Raw genomic sequence first — 15,219 nt, forward strand, 5'->3', positions numbered from 1 at the left:
CTCAGCTCACGTGTTTCAAATAGAGCTTCTACGTTTGCCGGTCGTTATGCGTTGGTTTGTATTTGTAAGTATCAGTTATTACTAAATGCTGCATCTTTGTTTATAAATATTGTTAGTAGATATTTTAGTCATTGTGTGTTTTAAGTTTCATTAACTCTATTAGCTAATCATACGCTGCTCCCTTACCCCTTGTAATTATCCCCAATAAAACTTTTAAATTGATTAAGTTTAGTGTGTGTGTGTGTGTCTGCAGTTTGCATCGTGACCCACACTCTCCTTGCATCCCTTACCAATATAGTCTGTTGCCACGTGCAGCCTGGTAAATAACAGGCCTGCATTTTCTTTCGCCCCTGCGAGTCCGTGGCAATCCACATGGCGTCACGAACAGGATGCAAGGGAGTTGGGCCATGCCCGTGGCATGCTGCAGACCGCGCAGATTATGAAACTGAACAGTTCCAACATTTGCAGTTTCACCTTTTTACTAGCCAAAATTCGACCAATCCAAAAATAGAATGGATCTGTTCCCTTGGCTCGGGCAAAACTCTAAAAGGCTATACTGTGCCTTTAACCCTGGCAGATACTCTGAGGCTGTTTCCACCGTCCTGTTTAGCATAATATGCAAGGCCCTTGATCTGTGCTCTGTCCTCCACGGGGGCACAATGTTTGCAGCTAAACAGGCAGCCCCAGGCTCTCCTAAAGATGATAATGAGGAGAAGACAGAAAAGGTAGAGCCCATCACTTCCCCCCCCAGTCCCTCTCAGAAAATTTTGCCACCCTCATATGAAGCTCCTAAAACTCCTCTGTATCCAGCTCTGCCAATGAATCTAAAACTGTAGCAGAAGCTTTGCCTATTGCGATAACTAACCTCGATGGAGTTAATCTTTCTTGGCTCAGGTCTCGCTACGTTCCTAGGTTGCTCTTCACCCCCTCTTCCCCCCCTCCGCCTCTCCTCACTTCGGCTCTCTCTTTTTGTTTTAAAAATTAAAAGCTATAGTTTTTACAGAAACCTCCAAAAAATAAAGCAATTGAAAACAGAACAAAACAAGAAACAAAAAGAAAACAAGGTAAAAACTTTAAATACGGTAAATTAATTATTTTAACCCTCCAGGAATGCAACAGCTGGAATTATTCCTAACTTTCTTGAAGATATGGTTGCCAAGCAACAGAAGTGCACTCTTTGCTTCTTATTCTAACCACTAACTAATATTTGTAACATGGGCTCTTCTTATTTCCATATAGCAAAGTTTTAAAATAATGTTAAATATAAAGTAATGCAAAATTCCTTGTTACCGAATTAATACAATACATTTGGCAAATACTAATATATTTTTATCAAATTTATGCTACAAGTTTTAAATAAGGTAATAATTTGTTTATTCAAATGTTTAACCCTTTTACTTTTTATTTTTGGTTGTGTTATTTTGTATAAATATGAATAGAATTTTGGCGCCATTTGTTTTTAATTGTAAGTTTGTTCTGTATGTCATGTGTGTGTGTTGTGTCTATGTTGTGTGTGTCACGTGACTATTTTTTTTTTCAAAAAAATTATTTTTATTTTGTTGCAACAAAAGTCAATTTTATACCCTTTTAAAAATATATATATAAGATGTGGTACCACACTATTTTAAAATCATGGTTGGGGTGTAATCATAGTATATTAACACCAATTTTTTGTGCAAAGTTCAAAAAGGTTTCAGTTACAAATATATGTACATATATTTCTGCCTCAAGAAATAATGCAATTGCAAACAAAGGAATTCTCTTTTATCAATCACAGTTTTGTTTTTTAAGTTTCTTTTTTTTTAATTTGTTATTAAAAAAAAGTGAGGGGAAACCTCAACATTAAGGTAAAGATAATATTAACAAATGTCAATTTCTTGTTTGGGCTTTTTATAAACTTGTTTGCACTTTTAATTATAGTTATAAGAATGTCATAACCAAAATGTTTTAAAATAACAATTTATGCATAAAGCTAACCCAAACAATTTCAACAGGTTTCCACCTTTGGCTCCCAAACATAACAAAAAAAGCATCATAAAAGTATACCCTCAAATACCCTCAAAGTATTTGCATGTATCTGTATTTAAAATTTATTTTGGTTTAATTTTATAGTTGGTTTGTATTTGTTATACTGCTCTCCCTCACAACATCTTTGCCCACTGCTCTCCCTCACAACATCTTTGCCCACTGCTCTCCCTCACAACATCTTTGCCCACAGAGCCCTTAGGAGAGGGTGGACTACAAACTTGTCAGCGAAAACCAGTCCCTGTCAGCGCTGAGTCCAGAAGATTGTCTTGTTTGCTCCACTCAGTTCTCACCTAAATATCCATTACCCTTTCAATTTGTACCAATAGTTTATAATTTTTCTTCATTTAATATATCTAGTGTAAATTGTTCTTCCCCCTATGTGCAGTGGGCTGCTTTTACTGTTTGTAATAATTGTTCTTCACAATTTAATTCTTATGTGTTTCCAGTTCTTAATGCTTCAGGTCGAAGTGATCATAGCTTTCCTTTAATTGAGAGTGTTAAAGTTCCAGCATCTCATTGTTGGGTTTTTGTTGGTAATAGTTTAACCCCAGCCCCTACTTGGGTTGGTACTTATTCTAATTGTTCTATGTGGAGTTTCTCTTATGCTAATACCTCCCTAACTTAACCCACTCTTTTTGGACTTGCAAACAGCAGCTTCCTTCCTCGCCTCCTCTATTGTTAGTTTTAACCCTGTTGGTTATATGATGTTACGTGATCAAGTGCTGTTTCAATCCCTTGCTATTGAAATGCTTGCTAATACTACAGGCAAGGGCCTCTTCTTAATTAATCAGCAGTAAATACATTAATGATTCAATATTTGTTACAATCTTCCTCATTTTGTACTAAATTTGCTGAAGTATATCCTAACTTTGCTGATAAATGTTGCGTTTCTTTGCCTTCTATTTCTCCTAATTTGTCCTCAATTGTTAAAGACCTGCAAACGTTGAGCTCTACTGTCAGAGAGTCACGAGAGTCCTTCCAGTTTTGGTCATGGCTCGATTGGCTGGCCCACTATGAGTTAGGGAAGTGCAATTGTTCCCATTGAATAGATGGGGAGCTGAGGCACACCGACACTGGTGGAGTAGAGAATTGAATCCTGGTCTCCTGCATCCCATGTTAGTGCTAAGTGCTGGACTATCAGTCCCTCTTTTTGGGCTTGGCACCATAGATAGAAGTAAATAAGAGACAGTCCATGCCCCCAAACAAATTACAATCTAAATAGACAAGACAAAAGATAGAAGAAAGGAAGTATTATCTTTATTTTATAGCTAGGGAACTGAGGCAGAGAGAGAGAGAGAGAAAGGTCAAAGAGGAAGTCTGTGGCAGAGCCACGTTATGACACCACACGTTATGACACCTGTGGGTGCCATGGCGCCCACTGGGGCGTCTAAGTGTGCCCGCGTACTGCCTGGCGGACAAGCATCCGCCGAAATGCTGCCGACAAGCAGCGTCATCCGGAGGCATCGCCGCCGAAATGCCGCTGATTTTCGGCGGCGACGCCTCTGGATGACGCTACTTGGTGGCATTTCGGCGGCGACGCCTATTGACGTTGCCGCTTGTCGGTGGAATTTCGGTGGATGCTTGTCCGCTGCCACGGTCCTCCGTGGCTTGTCATCTGATGCCCGCCAGACGAAAAAGTTTGGGGACCACTGGGCTAAAGTAATCACTGATGTAAGCTTGTTGAAGTCAGTGGAGTTATACCAGGAATGAATTTAGCTTACTTTTGTTGGTTAACAGTTAGCTGTGACAGAGGACTCTTTTATACTTGTTCTTTCTCTTATTAAACTGTGATCAAAGGTGGGAGGGTGATCTATAATAATGATGGTTATTCATATGGTCCTTAGCGGAAATTGCCTCTAGTCCTGTGTCATCTGTGGAAGAGTTTCAGTTTTTTAATATGGACTGCTTTGGCCTTGAGGTTAATATGAAAGCTTTTAAAATTCTAAATAGGGTTCAGACACAGTTCTTTTTTTCTTTAGCTCGTATAACATAGTCATTTCATACATGTAGATCAGGGGTCGGCAGCCTTTCAGAAGTGGTGTGCCAAGTCTTCATTTATTCACTTCAATTTAAGGTTTCACGTGCCAGTAATACATTTTAACATTTTTTAGAAGGTCTCTCTCTCTCTCTAAGTCTATATATTATATAATTAAAAACTATTGTCGTATGTAACGTAAACAAGGTTTTAAAAATGTTTAAGAAGCATAATTTAAAATTAAATTAAAATGCTGATCTTATGCCGCCGGCCCGCTCAGCTTGCTGCCGGCCTGGCGTTCCATTCACCTAGCAGCAGGCTGAGCGGGGCCTGTGGCCGGGACCCCGGCTGGCAAGGGGCCAGCAGCCAGAACCCGAGACCGGCAGTGGACTCCACGCCGGGACCCCAGGCCGGCAATAGGGGGCTCAGCCCGCTGCCGGTATGAGGTTCCATTTGCCGGCTCCTGCCAACCAGGGTCCCCGCCCCGCTCAGCCCGCTGCCGGTCTGGAGTCCTGGCCCCGCCCACATAGAGTGGGTACCCTGGTTTTAGCCCATTCTCTTCCTCTCTCTCTCTCTCTCTCTCCATTGAGCTGAGGGTGGGAGTGCACTGAGCTGGGGAAGGGCTGGGGGTGAAGGAGCAGGCTGGGGGTTGGGGTGCAGGGTCTGGCCATGAGCTAGAATGAGGGAGGGGGCTCAGGGTTGGGGCAGAAGGCTTGGGTGTGGAGTGCTTACCTGGGCAGCTCCCATTTGGTGTGAGGGGTGCAGGTGGGAATGTGGGTTTGTGTGTGCAGGAGCTTCCATTTGGTGCTCAGGTGGGAGTGGGGATGTGGGGGATGCAAGAGTCAGGGTATGGGTTGTGGGGGTGCAGGGAGTGTGGGGGGGTGCAGGAGTCAGGGCAGGGGGATAGGGGTGTGTGAGGAGTGTGCAGGAGTCAGGGCAGAGAGCTGGGGACATGTGAGGGGGGGTGCAGGAGTCAGGGCATGGAGTGTGGGGAAGTTGGGTATGTGTGGGGGGTGCCGGAGTCAGGGCAGGGGTCTAGGGAGATATCTGGCATGGGAAACTTCAGCCCAAATGGGTAAAGTTTGGCAAAAAGTCATACATAATTGAAAACAGGATCTTCTAATGGGAAGTGTCAAGCAATCTTAATAATATGCAGTTTATTTAATAGTACACAGCAACACTACATAACAGTTTAGAACAGGAAATTAAGAAAAATATTAATGCCATTTAAACTGCAAGGGAAATTACATAGGCAGAATGTAATTAGCCAGACTGGAATTCAGTGAGAGCACCAACATTAACACCCTTAACTCTTATGACAAGAGGCATTAACGACTGAGTGCAGTCAATGCTTCAGCTTTACACCTCATTTAAAGAATAGAAAACCTACATGATGCTAGCCTCCAATGCAGATAATCATTCTAATATGTTCAGTTACTGAAGCAGTGAACTGAATGAAGCAGTTATGCTGAAGGCAGACAGTCTTAAAACGTATGCTACAGCAATAAGCACATGAACTGCTAACTAGCAGGACTTTCTAGTCCCCTTACTTGGGTTACTGACCGAATCTATGTTTTTTAGATCCATATGCTCAGAGCTCATGGAATAGACTGTAAACAGTACACCTTAAAATCATGAACCTTTAAAGGAACTTTGTAATGTAGGTTTCAGAGTAGCAGCCGTGTTAGTCTGTATGCGCAAAAAGAACAGGAGTACTTGTGGCAACTTAGAGACTAAAATTTATTTCAGCATGAGCTTTCGTGAGCTACAGCTCACTTCTTCGGATGCACAGAATGGAACACGCAGACATGAGATATTTATACATACAGAGAACATGAAATACTTCCACCTTTTCATGTTCTCTGTATGTATAAATATCTCATGTCTGTGTGTTCCATTCTATGCAGCCGAAGAAGTGAGCTGTAGCTCACGAAAACTCATGCTGAAATAAATTTGTTAGTCTCTAAGGTGCCACAAGTACTCCTGTTCTTTTTGTAATGTAGACATCAAAAATTACTGTAACATTACTACTGCACCACCAAATACATGCATGAGATTACAGGTCTAAATAAAATGTTAAAATATTAGAAAATACAAACCTACCTTTTCCTCTACATTTCCATTACGGTCAAACTGGTAAAGTGATGCCAGATGAGTAATAATCCACCAGCTAAAACTTAATGGATCTTTGCACTGCACTGGCTCAAAAACAGACATCCCTTCTGCAGTACTGGGTCTTTCAAAGACCTTCTTTAGGAGTTTATTCACCCAGCTCCAAAAAGACTGCAGAGAACAGAGAAAGCCAACCAGGGCTGCGTTAAATGACTTTGTACAATACATTAACTAATAACCTAAGTCTATGTTAAAGGGATTCCTCTCAATACTATCCTGTTTACTTATTAAGATTGTCCTTTTGGTATTAAAGGAAAAAAACAAGCTGATAGTCATTAAAAAAATACTGAATAACCAAGTTAAGTGGTGCTAGGGAAAGCCTAGAGCCATTTTAGGATTTTATTCTTCAGAAGGCAAATGGAAAACAAAGGCAGTGACAGGATGTCCATTGGTCATCATGAGAGAACACATCCCTAGAATTTTTACAGGCTAGCTCAAAGCACATAGAGCAGGGGTCTAGAAGATGGTGTATTCTATCATCCTCAAAAGAATGAAGAAAACAGAATCATCTTGCACTGTTGTGCACTGTAGTTGACCTATCTAATAAAAGAAAAACTGAACTATTTAAACCCTCGGAGTGAAAAACAGTTTATAAAAATATTCTTAAAAAAAAAGTCTCAGAATATACAAAATATATCAAATGGAACAGGAACTTTAGACACAACCTAGTTATCAAAATGGGTAACAGTTTACTTGCACCCCATATAGAAGATAAATAATTATATGAAATAATATTAGCTAGGGAGAGATCTAGTAAGAGAGAACAAGGCCTACACATTTATTTATTTTAATTAAAGGAGCTAGCCTGACCTTTTTATATTTATTATGATCTTGTGTTAAAGGCACTGGATGGGGACTCAGGAGATCTTTTTACAGTCTCCAGCTCTGCCACAGCCCAGCACAACGGGAAAGAAGGATTGCCCAGTGGTTAGCACATTAGCCTGAGAAGTGGCAGTCTCACATTAAATTACTTGTTCCATCACAGACTTCCTTTGTGATTTGGGGCAAGACACTTAATCATAGAATCGTAGAACTATAGGGCTGGCAGGGACCTCAAGAAGTCATCAAGACCAGCCCACTGAGCTGAGGCCATAGCAAGTAAACTTAGACCATCCCTGACAGGTGTTTGTCTAACCCATTCTTAAAACCTCTAGTGATGGAGATTCAACAACTTTCCTTGGAAGCCTATTCCAGAGCTTTGCTGCCCTTATAGTTAGAAACTTTTCCTACTATCTGACCTAAATCTCCCTTGCTGCAGATTAAGACCATTACTTCTTGTCCTACCTTTAGTGGACATGGAGAAAAATTGATCATTGTCCTCTTTATTATTTGAAGACTTATCAGGTCCCCCCGTCTTCTTTTCTCAAAACTAAAACGTGCCTAGGGTTTTTTTTTGTTTTTTTTTAACCTTTCCTTATACAGGTAGGTCAGGTTTTCTAAACCTTTTATCATTTTCGTTGCTCTCCTCTGGACACTCTCCAATTTGTACACATCTTTTCTAAAGTGGGGCACTCACAACTGGGCACAGTATTGCAGCTGAGGCCTCACCAGTGTTGAGTAAAGTGGGACAATTACCTCTCTTGTCTTACATACAAACACTCCTTTTAATATACCCCAGAATGAGATTAGCCTTTTTCGCAACTGCAACACATTGACCACTATTTGTGATCCACTATAACCCCCAGCTGGTCAGTAATTCTCTATTTTGTAGTTGTGCATTTGATTTTTCCTTTCTAAGTGAAGTACTTTTTACTTGTCTTTACTGAATTACAGCTTGCTGAATTCATACCTATTTGTCAAGGTCATTTTGAATTCTAATTCTGTACTCTAAAGTGTTTGCAAACCCTGCCAGCTTGGTGTCAACCTCAAATGTTAAGAATACTCTTCATTCCTTTACCCAAATCAGGCACATGTGCCATTTCTAAAAATGGGAATAACACTCCTTTGTTCAACCACCTTTTGTCTGTCTTGTCTAATTAGATTATAAGATCTTCAGGGCATAGGCTTTGTTATGCTCAGCATTTGTACAGCACCTAGCATAATGGCACCCTGATCCTGATTGATTTGTAGATGCTACTGTAGCATAAATAATTAACAATAACAAAATTTTCACCAAAGAGACTTTTTTATGTCTGCTCACATTAAAAAGTCTGAATACTCTACCATGAAGCTATTTGATGATATTCAGACTAAATACACATTATTGCAGTGCAAAATCCATTTGAAAGAACAGCGCTTTGGATTTTATGAAGATTGGCAGCTTTCAAAAGATTTTTTCTAGTGTCTTTTAATAAATATTCAGGGAAAGAGTGTAGCTGGGCCTTGCCATGCAAAACTGCCTAATGGGTGTGGGGGGGGGTGTGACAATTAAGCAAGGAATACTTCCCTTCTCTTGCGGTCCCTCTCCCACCTCAATACAGAGTAACAGCCTCAATTGCCTTGCTTTTCTGAAAACAGGGACTGTTCCCTATCAGTCCCCTGGGCCACAAGAAAACTACCAGTGACAAAGCTCGAACCAGGACACAACAAACTCTCAAGTGTGGGGGCTAAGGTGGCATAGCTGGCACATTTGTCTCTTGTATTCAAGGAGCATAATCTCTCCTAAAGCTCCTGATGGGGCAACTCTGCATCACGCTGGATGTGAACTAGTGCATTCATGGCACAATCTGGTGCTTAATTTGGTAACTGACCAATCACTATTTGAATGTTTTGGATATAAACACTTTACTATATTTTCCTCATGCTGTGCATGCAGCAATTTTCCCACTTACCTCTGTATGAGACCCTTTATTTCTGTGGTCCAGTAGATGAATAAGCAGAACCCATAATTCCTTAATGCAACTACAGGGGTAGTGGTGACTAGTTAGAGCCTCCGACGGTCTAACCTAGTGAAGAAAATATGAAGTCCATTCACTCACAGAGTAGCAGGGTATTTGAAGTTGCATTTTACATACTAATATTTCCATTCTTTGTTGCAACAATTTAGAATTTATACACAATTACAGAGGATTCTTGTGAAGCACAATGCACTATTCCATTAACATCTAAAATAAATCATGCACAAAGCAAAGGAACCATTATCTACCAATGTACAGTAGAAGTAGCATTACTGTTAAGCCTTTACTGAACCAGTTTCAAATGATTTTTCAAAAAATATTTAATAAGTGAAAGGGATGTTCTAAGTACTAATGAAAAGAAATAGCACTAAATACCAATTCATTGTCTACTAGTGAAAGAGAGAGAAAATGATTGATTAGATTCACTTGATGTTCCTGGGAAGAGAAGAAAAAGCTTCCAAATGATTTAATATTTATTAATTTTTAACATGCACATTTCTTAAAGGTTATGTGTAATGCTAACAGAATAGAATTTGTTCATGTGAGTTTTTATTCATGGGAGTATGTTAAAATGCCTCAATGTCCCTACAATATTTCACATACCAGTATTTTGGTAGTCCTGCAATAAGACATTATTTTAACATGCTCCAAAGAGCACATTTTGAGTCATGTGTATTATCTGATCATTACTTTTTGTTTAGAGAAATTCTCTTCCGACTGATGTTTAATATGTAAAGCAGTCTTGTGGTGAGTCACCTTTCAGTTTCTCACACTCTGAATAGAGAAACAGCGATGTGTGTGTGTGCCTAGAGCAGAATCCACAGTGACAACATATCAAAGAAGAATGTGAGATTACTCTACTGGCTGGTATATAGCACAATTAGACTTCCTAGTTTAGATCTGCTAATGATAGGAGGCTGTGAAGAAAAGTCAGCGCACCAATGTTTAAAAAAATAAAATAAAGAGGTTACACAAAAAGCGTATATTACACTGCAGCTTGGCGCATGCTGCTCGGGTACAAGGAAAAGCACTAGCTCTGATTAACTAGTGCGATAAAAATAGCAGTGTAGCCAAGGATAACATGAGCTAGTTGCGTAAGTACACACCCAAAAGGTCTGGGCCACTTTGTACACAGGTAGCAAGTGCGAGTTCCTGCTCCTGCTCCCTTGGCTATACTGCTATTTTTAGCATCCTAGCTTGAACACAGCTAGCGTTTGTCTCTCTACCCAAAGTTTCCTTTGACAAACGTAAAGAAGCTGTAACAGAAAGCTGAAGTTGTTGAAATAGGAGTGGTGTAAATATAAACTGTAATATGACATTGTAAGTGAGTGCCCAGTTAGCTTACTGCCAAGGTTGTAGTCACTCTCTTTTTGTTCCTTTTGAGAGAGTTTAGAAAGATATTTTCTGCATCTACAGCTCATATTTGGCATGAAATCCAGCACAATGAACTTATTAAATGTGGCACACACTTCAGTTCTGTACACAGTGCATTTCAAAATTACTCTCCCATTCAATTGCCAGATGGTCATGAATAAATACAACACAATATGAGTTTCTAATAAATAACACTCTTTAAAAATTGGGAATATTAAACCCAAGGCAAAATTTTAGAACACCAATAACAGGGGACTATGTTTTCCTATGCATCTGTACAGCTCCTAGCACAAAGCAGCCCTGATTATGATTGCAGCTTTCAGAGGCTTTCTGCATAAAAGAAATAAAATAATAATACCTTTGTATATTTGTTGATTGACAAGTTTATCAAATCACAGAAGAGGTTTCCACAGTGTGCTTCAAATAAACTGATATTGGTTAAATTTTCTCCTGTTAGATTCATGAATTGGTGAGCATACACAATTTGTCCTAAAACACAACAAAAGATCAGATCTCCTTAATACTTAGGCTTGATTCTATGGACACAAAGACAACAATTTCTATTCACTGTATTTGGGTCAACAAGCAATTCTGAGAGGAATATAATTTTTGTTTACAAGCAGAAGAATTATTTGAGGAAAGTTTTCCCATTCCAAATTAATCCCTGTCGTCTTCTCCATTTCATAAAAGTTTGATATTATTCGGGTTGACAATAGGATGGTTGGCATTATATAATTACTTTGCTGGCACAATCCCTGCAGTCACTACATTGCAGTAAAGGTTTCTTCATTTGCAAAATCTTCTCAGTAACAAATGCCTCTGTGTGACAAATCTGAAGAACCATCCCAGATTGAGATGTCATTACAGAAGTTTTAGGAACAAATTGATAAATTGTACAGTAATAACTCTCCAGGACCAGATGGTATTCACCCAAGAGTTCTGAAGTTACTCAAATATGAAATTGAGGAACTAACTGTGGTATGTAACCTATTGCTTAAATCATCTTCTATACCAGACGACTGGAGGATAACTAATGTGACGCCAATTTTTTAAAAAGTCTCCAGAGGCTATCCCAGCAATTACAGGTCAGTAAGGCTAACTTTTGTACCAGGTAAACTGGTTGAAACAAGAGTAAAGAACACAATTATCAGACATACAGAAGAACATGATTTGCTGGGAAAGTCAAGATAGGTGAGGCATGATTTCCCTTCACAAAAACTATCAGAATTCTTTGAGGGGGTCAACAAACATGTGATCCAATCAATACAGTGTACTTAGACTTTCAGCAAGCCTTTGACAAAGTCCCTCACCAGCTCTTAAGCAAAGGCTCTTAAGCAAAGTAAGCTTCATGGGATAAGAGGGCAGGTCTTCTAATGGATCAGTAATAAGTTAAAAGATAGGAAACATAGGCATAAATGGCCAGTTTTTACAAAAGAGAGAGAGGTAAATAGTGGTGTCCTCCAGGGGTCTATACTGGGACTACTATTGTTCAACATATCCATAAATGAACTGGGAAAACAAACAGTGAGGTGGCAAAATTTGCAGATGATACAAAACCAATCAAGATAGTTAAGTCCCAGGCAGACTGCAAAGAGCTACAAAAGGATCTCTCACAACTGAGTGAGTGGGCAACAAAATGGCAGATGAAATTCAATGTTGATAAATGCAAAGTAATGCATATTGGAAAACATAATCCCAACTTTACGTACAAAATGATGGAGTCTAAATTAGCTGTTAGGACTCAAGAAAGATCTTGGAGTCATTGTGGATAGTGCTCTGAAAACATCCGCTCAATGTGCATCAGCAATCAAAAAAGTTAACAGAATGTTGTGAATCATTAAGAAGGGGATAGATAATATGACAGAAAATATCATATTACCTCTATATAAATCCATGGTACGCCCACATCTTGAATACTGCATGCAGATGTGGTCTCCTCATCTCAAAAAAGATATATTAGAATTGGAAAAGGTACAGAGATGGGCATCAAAAATTATTAGGTGTATGGAACAGCTTCCATAAGAGGAGAGGTTAAAAAGACTGGGCCTTTTCAGTTTGGAAAAGAGACAACTAAGAAGGGATATGACAGATGTCTTGACTGGTGTGGAGAAAATGAATAAGGAAATGTTATTTACTCAGTCACATAACACAAGAACTAGGGGTCATCCAGTGAAATTAATAGAGAGCAGGTTTAAAACACACAAAAGGAAGTGCAGTAACTCCTCGCTTAACGCTGTAGTTATGTTCCTGAAAAATGTGACTTTATGCAAAACGATGTTAAGCGAATCCAATTTCCCCATAAGAATGAATGTAAATAGGGAGAGTTAGGTTCCAGGGAATTTTTTTTCGCCAGACAAAAGACATTATATACATATACAGTATAAGTTTTAAATAATTTTAAATAAACAGTTTAATATTGTACACAGCAATGAATGATTGTGAAGCTTGGTTGAGGTGGTGGAGTAAGAGGGTGGAATATTTCCCAGGGAATGCCTTGCTGCTAAATGATGAACTAGCACTCGGCTGAGCCCTCAAGGGTTAATACACTGCTATTAATGTAGTCTAACACTCTACAAGGCAGCATGGAGGAAGGAAAAACAATAGATGCTGGGCAGTAGCTGCAAACACTTCCCTGAAAAAACTGAACATGATGATGAGCCCACGCTATCCAGCTGGAGCGCACTACTCCCTCCTCCTGACAGCACATGCACAACTGCACAGGCTGACTTTCGAAAGTGCTGGGGGGGTGCATGCATGAGTGAGAGAGAGATGTGCATTGCCCTTTTAAGTTTGCTAACCCCACTTCAAGTACGTTGCCTTTTAAGCAGATGAGCCAGTTCAGATAGGAAGCAACAGCTTCCAGCAAGCTCCCCCTGCCCCTTCTGTCCCCTCCTCTGCTTTGTGGAGAGGGGGTACAGAGTGGGGGAGGAGGGGCAGGAGCAGGGGACATCCTGATATCAGCACCCCTCCCCCCCACCCGCACCCCAAGCAAGCAGGAAGCTCTGGGGAGCAGCTCGAAGGCAGAGGGCTGGGCAGGAGCAGGAAGGCTGAACTGCTGCTGGGCAGCTGCCGAGCTACGTACCCTACAGGGAATTTAGGGGAGATGATGGGGGGGCTGTCGGCCCCTTTGGTTCTAATCCCCCCAAGGAGGAGCTGCTCGTCCAGAGAATCCTGCAAGCAGTGGACAAAGCAGGCAGCTGCCAAACGATGTTATAAGGGAGCATTGCGCAACTTTAAACAAGCTTGTTCCCTAATAGATCAGCAACATAACAACAAAACCACGTTAACCAGGACAACATTAAGTGAGGAGTTACTGTACTTCACACAACACACAGTTAACCTGTGAACTCGTTGCTAAGGGATGCTGTGAAGACCAAAACTATAACAGGGTTCAAAAAGGAACTAGTTAAGATCATGAAGGATAGGTCCATCAATAGCTATAAGCCAGGATGGTCAAAGATGCAACCCCATGCTCTGACTGTCCCTAGCTTCTGTTTGCCAGAAGCTGAGAGTAGACAAGAGAGGATGGATCACTCGATGATTGCCTGTTCTGTTCATTCCTTTTGAATCCCCTGGCGGAACACAGGATATTGGGCTAGCTGGACCATTCGTCTTACCTAGTATGGCTGTTCTTATGTGGGTTCTAAAATGGTTACATGTTTTACAGGCCCATGAACTGACCACAAACAATTTTATCATTGGAAGGGAGATCTAACACTGTCCTTAAAATGTGCTTGTGTAAAACATTGGCATGACACTATGCCAAGTAGAACATACGGAGACAGTTACACAGATAACTAAGGAAAGAGCACTGGGTGCCATAACCTTGGACACCTCATAAGGCTTTATCTTACAAGGCCTCCACCTGCTGAGCTCCCATTGACATCAGTGGAAGAGAAGTCTTGCAGAATTGAGCCCATATTTTATTCTTGAAGATTGAAGCTAATGACAAAACTCCCACTGACTTTTGTGGAGTCAGGGTTTCACCTAAGTTGCTTCAGAGAGACAAAAAAAAAAAAAAAAGACAAGAGCCTAGGAGTGCTACAAGGCATAGAGGATGAAAGGCCCAGTAAAGTTAATGCATATACTACAGTCTCATTGATTGAATTTTAATGCTAAAACACAAGCCTACCAATGTGCAGAGGGTGTACTGGATTTCCACCCAGAATCTGATCAACAATTAACAGCTCTCAATTATAAAAAGGCTCTTGAAATTGCTTCCTGAAGGAAAAAAAATTCATAGCAACATCAATTTCAAGGAACCCAAAATTCAAATTTTTCCCCACCAAATCCACTCATTTACTTATTTTTTTTAAATCATGGAAAAATGCTTAACTTCACCAGTGCTTTCATTATCTCCCATACCTCTATCTCTGCTTATATGCATTCTCTCTGTTTAAATTATAAGCTCTGTGGGGAAGGGACCTTGTCTTCCATGCCTTGCAAACCGTTGGTGTTATATAAAAAAAATAAAACAACAGTTTGAAAAAAGAGTTCTCAAAAGACAAACACTTAACCCCCAACCCTCACACACATCATCATCTCTCTCTGTTCATTACAAAACTTTGTGGATCCAGTATACACAAGATTCTTTACTCCTGGGGGAATTCTACGCCAAAAAACTGAAAATTCTGTGCACAATATTTTAAAATTCTGCAAAATTCTGCATATTTTATTGGTCAAAATAACACAAGATAATCAAACCAGTTTCAATTATTTTGGATCATTTATTTCAAAATACTTGTCGGCAAGCATGTCTGTAACAAGACCGACAACAAAAAAGATTCAGAAAATGTTTTTTTTGACAAATAGATTCCTTACTAGGCATATTAA

General features: G+C 40.0%; 1 protein-coding gene across 2 annotated transcripts in view; it reads right to left on the minus strand.

The window, feature by feature from the left end:
* MMS22L (MMS22 like, DNA repair protein) overlaps positions 1–15,219 on the minus strand; it is a 146,526-nt gene that overhangs the window by 104,808 nt on the left and 26,499 nt on the right. For both annotated transcript variants that reach the window (XM_045010667.1, XM_045010666.1), the window contains exons 8-10: positions 10,745–10,875; positions 8,947–9,060; positions 6,107–6,286 (exon numbers count right to left, since the gene is read on the minus strand). In XM_045010667.1, coding sequence (XP_044866602.1) covers positions 6,107–6,286; positions 8,947–9,060; positions 10,745–10,875 — 425 coding nt within the window. The remainder of the gene's footprint in view (positions 1–6,106; positions 6,287–8,946; positions 9,061–10,744; positions 10,876–15,219) is intronic.

This window comes from Mauremys mutica, chromosome 3 (genome assembly GCF_020497125.1).
Source record: "Mauremys mutica isolate MM-2020 ecotype Southern chromosome 3, ASM2049712v1, whole genome shotgun sequence".
Lineage (NCBI taxonomy): Eukaryota > Metazoa > Chordata > Testudines > Geoemydidae > Mauremys > Mauremys mutica.